Below are 9,853 nucleotides of genomic sequence, written 5' to 3'. Positions count from 1 at the left end.
GGAAGAGAGGAGCATCTGCTGCACTACAGGGAGGGTGAAGTTTACATGGCAGGGGAGCCCCTGAACATTCAGTGCTTAAGCTGCAGGGCTTGACCCACTGGTGGGGTGAAGGCAGGGCCATGGGAGTGGGAGGGATATTTTGAAGGCCACGCAGAAAGAGCCAGTGGGCTCCATGCTTTGGTCGTACTTAGTGGTGATGAGTGCAGTGCAAGGGCTTCAAGAAGAAGAGTATGGCCCTTCCTCCTTCCAGAAGGCCACTCTGGCTCCCTGGGAACTTGCTGTCTCTGCCCGAGCAAGGCAGTAAACGTTGATGCTCCCAGGCATGCGCTGAGACAGGCAGTGCGTGCCAGCAGGGATGGGACAGCACTAGAGCAAGCAACGGAAGTCCTCCCTCTTTTCCCCCTGCAGCTCCTGCCTCTCCCTGCTCTGGCAGCTGTCCCCCAGCCTGCTCCTTCACTCCTGCCAAGCTTGGTGCAGGGATGCACAGGTACGCTGTGCTGCTTGTCCTCCTCCTGTTCTGGGGTGGTGAGAAGGGATGGGGGGAGTGGAAAGAAGCCCAGCCCAGAAGAGGATAAGAGCATCCCCTGCCTGCCTTGACGCATGGTCCACTGGAGAGACTGGTGTGAGGCTCTCCGGGAGGCAGGGCTGGTGGCTCAGCGCGGGATGGAACAAGGGGAGAAGAGTATCCTGTGTCCGCAGATCCAAGGGGAGGCACTTGGAGGGGACCTGGCCCATCAGGGTGTCCCAGCCACAGCAGATCTATCGTGGCTCCTAGCCGCACATCGTCAGCACCAGCCACTGGGAAAGAGAGGTAGAAGGGATGAGCAGGAGATGGTGGATTTTTTTTTACACGCTCTCATGTGACAGCCCTCCCAAGAAACACGGAGCTTGCAGCAATCCCGTTTCCTTGTCTTAATCTTTTATGGGTTCTTTTCCTACCCAATGGACTGGAGGACTTTACCACCCACCCCAGGTGCCCCACTCACCCTACTGCCTTGTCCCCTTCCACCCCACTTGCCACTGAGCTGAGCTCTCACCTCAGAGAGGTTCATGACGGCAGTGCCAGTGCCTTCAGGGTCCATGCTGTGGAAGAACCCTGCAGGGACAAAAAAGCGAGGTGAACAACACGTCCCTCTGTCCCTGCTCTCCCTGCCCCTGAGTCACCACTCACTGAACATGGCCTCCAGCTTTACGAGGCAACAGACGAAGTTGTCAAAGTCCACACCCATGTCAGCATCTGCATAGCGGGCCACCACCACCTGATGCAGCTTGTTGTTCAGCTTGAAACCTGCAAGAGAGAGAGCAGTCAGCACCCCAGGGAGGCAAGAGAGGAAGGTGTAACTATGAAAGTCCATGGCCCTGACTGAAGGGGCCACTGACCCACCCAACAAAGGCACTGTGTCCAGCCTCAGCAAGAAGAGGGGATGCTTTCCCTGGAGCCATGACTAATTAGCTCAATGATCCACCCCCCTGCTTCTCCCTCTGAAGATCAGAGGACAGAGGCTGGCATCACCTTGCCTCCATCCCTAACTCTGAGGCTTCAGCACTTAGCACAGCTGGGACGGACAAAGCACAGTGAAGGTATGGGCCACATCTCACTACCATAACAAGTTGGCTCCAAGTATGCAATATAGCCTGGTTTCATTCTTCTCCAGCCACTTAGGACAGGGCCCTGACAGCAAAAGCTCCCTTCCTCAGCCCCCAGCCTTCTCCAGACCTACCAGCTGACTCTAGAGCCAAGCGCATCTCATAGGAGCTCATGGTGCCCGACTTATCCAGGTCGTGCTGACGGAAGATTGTCTGCAAAGACATCACAAAGGATGTGAAGAACAGGCTCTCCTGTGGCCTCCAGCCTGGCTGTCCCCTCACCCTGCTGCCCCAGGAGGGCTGCTGCCCCTGTGCAGTGTGCCATGGCCACCCTGCTCCTCCTCACCAGCCAGCTCCGGATCTTGTTCCACAGGATCTGGAACTCCACCAGCCCAAGACGGGCACTGCCATCTTTCTGGGGAGCAGAGAGTCAAGGAGAAAGCAGCCAGCAAAGGGGGTGGCATAAAGGCAAAGCCATCAGATCCCGGCCACCTGAGGCAAGAAAAGCTTGGCCACACTTGTCCAATTTGTCCCTCAACTCCCCCTCTCTATCCTGCAACATCAGCAAGATCAGAGCCTGCAACCCAGCGGGGAAAGTGCAATGCTTGAATTAGCTGTTGTGCCACTCCCTGGGAGCAGCCATGCTGCTGCTGTAGGGAGCACATTGTTGTGGTGTCCTCAGAGCAATGCCGGGCTGAGCTGCGGCAAAAGGTGATGCCACAGGGCCAGGCTGGAGAAGGGCTCAGAGCTGCTTCTCTGCTCATGCCTAACCCCTCAGTTGCATGTCTTTTTACAAGCAGGAACACAGGCCATGGCTCCTGTCATTTTACATCTCTCATCCTCAAGTGCTGGACAGGATGGTTTGGGGAGAAAGAAGCCCAACAGCTCTCGTTCCCTTCTAGAAGCACCTCAAGGGCTGGATGGCATCACTGTCAGACTGGGCAGCTTGTGGGGAAGGAAAGCCCAGAGAACTCCTTCCTGGAGGGGAAGGTTGAAGGTGTGATTGGGGCTGAGCTGGGCTTCTGGTGGCAGAGCCAGGGCACAAAACAAGCAAGGAACTGATGGCCCTTTCCAAAAAACCTGCTGTTAAAGCCCAGGGGTGTAGGGCGGATGGCCCTGAAGCCACAAAGACACTTTCTGGCTGAACAGCCTCAGCAGGGCCAGAGAGCCAAGTCGCAGCTCCTGTGGAGAAGTCTTGCTGCTGGCAGGCTGATCACCAGGAAGCCAGCCCCTGCTTACAGCACCAAGAGGATACATCCATCAGGTTGACCATGTTGCGGCAGGAGTCCAGGCTGAACCCATCTGTCTTCAGATCTTTGTCTGAAGAGGAAGAAGGACGTTGAACCCATGCATCAAAACCCAGCCTGCTGAGCAGGCCTGGGAAGCGGGGAGCAAGGAGCGGGAAGGGCAGTGCTTACGTCTAGCAATGACTCTGTTCAGAATAGTCCGGAGCTCAAAGACGCTGATTTCCATGTCCTGCAGCAGGGGCAGAGTTAGCAGCACCTCCTGCTTGTTCTCCACCCCACTTGTGCCCATTTCCTCCCTCCTGCCTAAACATCCCTTCCCCAAATCTGCTTCTGTCACACCACCCCTGCGGGCAGTTGGGCTGAACCCCAGCAGAGATCGACTTTTTTTTTTTGGGACCAAGCAAGTGTGGGGTGGGCTAGAGGTCTCATGGCCAGAGGTCCCATTCCCTCCCTAGACCAGGGCCCCCCAGAGCTCAGCACAGCCATACTCACCTCCCCTGCCAGCTGGCGGAACATGTTCTTGAAGCCGTCCTCTATGTCATCCTCTGTTATCTCCTCCTTGGGTGAAGGTAGAAAGAGGAGGTTAGTGGTCAAACTTGGGCTCTGTCCTGCCTCCCAGACTCAGCAAACCCAAACTGGAAGGGAAGTTCTTCTTTGTTCTTTTTATCTTTGTTACTTCCCACATTCCCATCACCTTGACCCTGCCTGCCCCTCTCCAGCCACACTGAGATCCCAAATCTGGGCAGCCACCCCCTGCCTGCAGCTCCCCTCTCCCAAGCCCCAGAGCCTCAGCACAAACTGAACCAAAGGAGTGGCTCCTACCTCATCTGCCAGATCTGCTGAGATCTCCTCATCCAGCTCCCTGGAGGCACAAAGGAGGAAAACAAAGTGATAAGTGGGGTTCCCAGCCAGCAGGCTGCCTGTGGTCAGGAAATGTCCCATGGCCCACAGACACAGAGCACCCCCTGGCCAGGAAGGGACTCACGCCGTGTCCGACTGCTTCTCGGTGAAGACCCGCAGGATGAAGTCAGCCTCCTTGTGTGGCTCAAAGGTGGAGGGTACAACGATGTACTCGCCAGGAGGCAGCCGGATCTGGTTGCTCACCTCCCGCAGGTTGATGAAGGTCTCAGACCGTGCCCGTGACTGGTTTTGCAGGAAGAAGTCCTTCTTCAGGTGCACATTCTGGCTACCTTGGGCCTGGAGGAATGAACGTGCTTGTGGACCACGGCCCCACAACGGGGGAGAACCACAGGGAATGGCAGGATCAAAGCCAGCCCTGTCAAGACAGGACATCCCTGCCCTGCTCATCCCATGTGGAAGTGCCCAGCATCCACTGGGAGCTCCCGGGACACTGGGTGCACATGCTATGTGCATGTCCATTAACCCATTCGTACTCTCCTCCAAGAGGGGGTAGGTTCCAGTGGCTCAGGACATACCTCCTCAGGAACCTGCAGAGAGGAGAGAAAAGGGGAAAAAAAAAAATCAGAATCCCATTCATTACCCATCTCCATCCCTTACAGCAGCAAAGAGCATGGGATGGCAGACATTAAATCCACAGACTGGCCAATGTAGGTGGGAAAGGTTTCCTTGAGGACTGGGGTGCAAGGCAGAGGTGGGACTGGCAAGGCTGAGCTGGTCTCAACAATTCTGGGGTGGGCAGGGGTTACCTCGTAGACAGCGAAGCCGATGGTGTGCATGTCGCCCCCCACCCGCCGCTCCCGCCGCCGGTGCTTCTGCATCAGAGCCACTAGGAAGCTGCAGGCCACTTCGTCATCCCCGGGGTCATCATCCTCTTCCAGCAGCTTGATCTTAAACTGGGGGTTGATCCAGAACGTGGCTGGGAGGAAGAGGATGTGTGGATGAGTCACCTGTCTCCACCACACTGCCAAGAGCGGAGATGCAGAGGGGAGAGGTACCTGGGTGATTTCTGCAGCCCCCAGCAGTGCTCCCTCGGCGCCACGTGCCTTCGAACACCTGCGTGTGCCATCTGCTGAGCTCATCCTTGGTGAGGGCATCGGGGGTTAGGTTGCAGATCTCCAGCCTGGAGAACTCCCTCAAGAAGTCCCGGAAAGACATCCTGTGGGAGGCAGGCAGGGGCTAAGGCCAGGGCGCTGCTGGCGGGGGACGGAAGAGAGCTCAAACAGCTCTGGAATCCAGCCAACATTTGGGGGGAATTAAGTGACAGCAAGGTCTTTTACCCTGAGCAGTTATAGCTCATTTAAAGCCTGCTGCTCGGTTTGGGGAAGAAGGGATATTTACCCTTCCTAAATGCTTATTTTGCACTTAGTGGGCTGAATTTCCTTGAAGGGAGGAAAATTATTAACTAGATTATATGAGAAAACACTAGCAGGCTCTCTGGTGCTGGAAACCCAGCTCATACAGGCAGGTCATGTGTTTCAGGTGAAGCAGGACCGTGGGATCTTTCCCCAGCTCCTCTGCTCCTTCCCAGGCTGGCTGCTGAGGAATAGCAGCACTTCATTCTGGCACTCACCAGAACTCTCCATCCTCCATCTTCAGCTGCAGCTCTTCCCTGTCGCCAGGGTCAATGTTGTCCCACTCAGAGGAGCTGGAGTAGCAGGAAAAGCAGGAGAAAGATGATTAGATGAGGTCTACTCAAGGTGAACTGAGAGCACTTCGGAGCTGGCCCTCAACTGCCCCCCTCTCCGATGACAAGGGCACTGCACACTGTGAACCTCCCCTCGATGGCTGCATGTGCAGCACCCACTGCCCGGCTGGTGGAGGGACTGAAGTCCCATCTGTGCAACTCACCCATCGCTCCAAGCTCCGGTCCACTCCACCTGACCCCAGGGGTTTCTGATGCGGATGAGCTGTTCATGCTGACCCCGGTAGTTCACCTGCAGGCCACCAGACACAGGAGGCTGAGCCCATGCCGCACTGGCCAGGCTATTTTATGGCTACTAAAGTCTCAAACAGCCAACTCACATCTCTGAAGCCTGTGACAGAATAGGCGTGGCCCTTCACCAGCTTCTTGAAGGTCACTGCTTCCATATCAAAGGCACTTGTGATCTGAGGAGAATGTGGAAATACTAGGTGAATATGATTTAAATTCATGTAGTCCTATGCCTACTCCTTCCCTCCACCACATGGAGAATTCCCCTTGCTTTGCACTGCTACAGCCAAGATAAGCAGCAGGTAACAGCTCCCTGTGCTCAAAGGCTGATGACTGAGGACAATTTAAAGACAGTTTTCCTGATGGAAGACCCGGAAGATCCATTGGGGAATCATCCAAATTTCAGAAAGTAAGAAAAGGATTTCATGAGAGGGAACAGATGGAAAACGCTGCTTCAGATAATTCTCAGATGGTGATGTCAGAGATGGCCAAAGCTATAGGCAGACCCTTGTTCAACAGCCCACGCTTGAGATGGATATTCCTGCTCCATCCAAAGGAGCCCATTCATGGCAGCTGGGCTGCACGCATGCTGTGCCCCAGCGCTGCCACGCTGGCTCTGGAAGGAGTGCTCTGCTAAGAGGGGAAAGAAGTAACATCCCATCCCGTGTCCCAAGTGCCCCTGGCTCATCCCAGTGCACAAACTTACGTCGATGGAGCAGCCCAGCAAGGACCCCCTCTCCAGTGCCTTGCGGATGATGTGACCCATGTTGCGTGGTGGTCGCTTGAGGTCGTACATCTCTGCCACGCCACCGGTGAAGTCCTCGAAGCCCTCGGTGGTGCTGCCCCCTGAGAGCGACTCGTAGCAGCCGTTCAGTCTGAGCACCAGCCAGTGAGAGGGATGCATGAGTGACATGGACGTAGCACACTGCTGCTCCCCAGGCACCCAGCACAAGCAGGGCCAGGGATAGAAGAGATCCCCTCCCGTCCACGCGGCACAGTGAGGTGTCTTGTCCCCCACCCACCCAGGTGCCCACCACGAGGGTACCCACTTGGCATAGGCCTTCTCCAGCAGAGCGCTCCAGAACTCGGTGCACTCTGCTGAATGCACGAACAGAAGCTCCCCGTCTTTGGTGGGCAGTTGGTCATCCACCACCACATCCACCCACTCGCCGAACTGCCAGATCTGTGGTGGTCAAGAGAGAGCAGGATGAGCTTGGAGCATCACAAAACTTGCTCATCCTTACCCCAGAGGGATGCCCTCAACCCATAGCCCTCCCTCTGCCACCAGCCATGACGGCCCACCTGGAGCTCCTAACCTACCTGGAAGTGGAAGATGCCAGCATAGTCCTCCTGGAAGCTCTGCCCATGCGGCACCACGCGGTGCAGGAGCTCCTCATTGAGCGTGAGGGAGCCGATAGCGGCCAGCAGCCAGCAGTCACCTGGGGAAGGAGAAGAGGCCGATATGAGCACCCACCCAATTGGGGGGTATAGGAGCAAATGCCTGGGGCTCCCCAGCTCAAAAAGCATGTGGAAAAACCAGAGAGTGTCCCACAGATAAACAGAGCTCAGGGAGCCAGGCTTGCTCAGCATGCCTCAGAGGGAAGTATTAGCTCAAGGCAACAAGGAACGAACCTCCCTGACCTGGAGCCTGTGCCCAGACCACCACACACAGTCAGCACCAACAGCCCCCTTCTGCAGCTCTTTATCCAGAACCTACTGGTAGTCATTTGTATGAGTGCCCTCCACATCTCAGACAGCAAGTTCTGCAATGGAATTACACTTTGCATTTAAAAGAACATTTAATCAAGCAGGAGGTTTAATGCTGCTGCTCTGGCTTCTCAGATTGTGAGCAACACTTTTCCTTCCAAGTGCTCTTAACCACAAGTGCTGCTCCAGGCCAGGACTGCATTTTAAATTCTTTGCCTTGGTTCTCCCTTCTCTTTTGCTTTTGAAGCCTGTCACACCTTAGCCTTGAGTCTGGATAACCTGTACCAGGCTGTGGTTTGCCAAAATGGCATTTCAGACTTTTTAATGACAAATTGAACACCACCACAGTGCTCTGGGCTCTTAACATGCTCCAGTTACCACCTCAAGTTTGTTCTAATTACTGGATGCATTAAATGCGGTCAGCCCTGAAACCAGCACGCTCTGTGCTAAGGTACACGATACTCCCCATCAAGTGCTCAACTTGATCCAGACCAGGACAACACTCTTGGTGGTATCCAGATCTGGTTCCAAAGGCCACAGAATCCCAGTGGCCAGCCCTGCCAACCTATCCAGCCCATTAACACTGTTCTCCTTGTCTCACTGCCTTTGCCTTGGGAGACACTCCTGGAGAAATGAAAAATCACTACTTGTACTCTGTAGCTCTCCTCAGTTTCCTTCTGCCACTGTCCATTGCTTTGCATGACCAGCATGGCTTCGTCATGACCAGCACATTCTCGTCTCAGTTTGCTACTGTCACCCAGCTGTCACTCCTCACCATTTACTAAAGCAGGGATCTCTGTGGAGCTACTGGCGTCACTGCCAGCACGTGTCAGACATGGATCCACCCAACATCTCCCCTAATCTTACCATGGCCAAGCTGTGCACACATCAACCCATTTTCATAGAGCCTTAACCTGGAGCCACCAGGAGTTATAAGGTGTCCCTCACCTTCCAGTTTCCACTACACCAAATGAGAAGGGAACTGGTGTGGAAATGAGCTGCACGAGCTTGGAAAAGGACGCTGTGAAACCAGTCCACCCAGCCACTGCTCTCCAGATCAAGGTCTGGGGACAGAGCTCCAGCACTCACCCAGAGCCCCCTGGCAGATGTCTGTTCGGGTTGCTCCGCCAACGATGAACTGAGGGTCATCCACTAATTCCTGCAGGAGGAGAAAAGAATCAGATGCTGGTGCTGGATCTTGGCAAAGCCTGGGCTTCCAGGGGCCTGGCACCCACTGGAGCTCTGACTCAAGAGGAAGGTTGCCAAGAGATGTGCCCTGCCTGCCCTCTGCCAGGGAAATCTGCTTGACTACAACCCCAAGACCATCACACCAAGGCAAGGTAAGAATTTCTGCTGTGGCCATGGGAGGACACAGCATTCCCCTTGCACTCATGGCACCAGGGCATATACACCCTCAAAAGCCCCATTCACTGAGGGTGACAGATCCATGCCATGACGCCCAGAAGCAATGACAGGGGTCACCCATTCTAAAGTGGTCTGCTGCCCAGAGAAAGCAGGGTGTGCTAGACATTATGCTCTTCTGAGCAGACGCTCATGGGACATTGCTCTAGACCCTTGGGAGAGGAGACTACAGAGCACTCAAGGGACTCTAAGCACTGAGAGGAGCAGGCCAGGGCCAAGTTGCAGCTTGGCAAACCATATCAGTGCAGACATTGGAGGGTAGGAACGCCAGCCCAGCCCGAGGAGAAGCAAGCCCAGCACTCACCGACGGACGCTTCCACTCCACCCCTCGAGTCTTGCTGGAATATGGTCCCAGCTCCTTGAATCCGAGGGCAGAAGGGCCAGCTGGGAACTGTGGATCCCTAAAGAGGGTGCCACTCTCAATGCACTCCTGTTTGAGGGCCTCATAGTCCTGGTTGAGGTACTTGATGGCATTGTTGTGTTGGCCAACCCCCTCGGCTCTCAGACGGTCCCTCTGGAGACGAGCAGCCATCCCACCAAAGGGCATCATGGCTCGGCACCAGCAGCCCTACCTTCAGCTCCGCTCCCTGCAACGAAACGGGCACAGCGGGGCTGAGGCAAGGCCATCTGGCGACACCAGCCATTTCACAGAGTGCCAGGCTCAGAGGCTGGACCCCCAAATTCCCACCACCAACCCCCTCAGCAGGGACCTTCTCCATCAGCATTGCCGCGAGGGCACACAGACCATCCCCAGAGTGGGACCACACACCAGGAGCACCTCCCCAGACCCCATCCCTGGGGCAGCAGTCCCGTTCTGAGCCAGCCCGGTCATCACTGTCTTTAGGGAAGACATCAGGAGCAGAGCAGCTCCGAGGGCCAGCTGGCAGGATGCAGCCCTCCCGTCCGATCCAGAAAGGCCAAACCTGGAGGAATTTCAGGCTCTTTCCACCCTTGAAAACCTCTCCTCCCCGGACCTTTCCTCCTCCTGACTCCTCCTCTCGCGTCGGCGCCGGGAGGGGCTCAGCGGCTGCAGCGCCGC

The 9,853-nt window shown here is 55.7% G+C and overlaps 1 protein-coding gene across 1 annotated transcript; it reads right to left on the bottom strand.

Moving 5' to 3' along the window:
- Positions 1–649: 649 nt before the first annotated feature.
- Positions 650–9,397, bottom strand: CAPN1 (calpain 1, (mu/I) large subunit). The gene is made up of 21 exons (XM_009867811.1): positions 9,119–9,397; positions 8,482–8,551; positions 7,006–7,124; positions 6,735–6,868; positions 6,392–6,560; positions 5,778–5,861; positions 5,604–5,689; positions 5,326–5,400; positions 4,751–4,911; positions 4,502–4,671; positions 4,271–4,282; positions 3,820–4,031; positions 3,657–3,696; positions 3,327–3,392; positions 3,006–3,063; positions 2,843–2,907; positions 1,934–2,002; positions 1,722–1,800; positions 1,172–1,288; positions 1,038–1,096; positions 650–798 (listed from the first exon to the last, which is right to left on the bottom strand). The coding sequence occupies exons 1-21, from the start codon at positions 9,362–9,364 to the stop codon at positions 772–774; spliced, it is 2,118 nt and encodes a 705-aa protein (XP_009866113.1). The 5' UTR covers positions 9,365–9,397; the 3' UTR covers positions 650–771.
- Positions 9,398–9,853: the final 456 nt, after the last annotated feature.

This window comes from Apaloderma vittatum, unplaced genomic scaffold, assembly GCF_000703405.1.
Source record: "Apaloderma vittatum isolate BGI_N311 unplaced genomic scaffold, ASM70340v1 scaffold32810, whole genome shotgun sequence".
NCBI classification, from domain to species: Eukaryota; Metazoa; Chordata; class Aves; order Trogoniformes; family Trogonidae; genus Apaloderma; species Apaloderma vittatum.
This window is presented reverse-complemented; position numbering and strand designations above follow the sequence as displayed.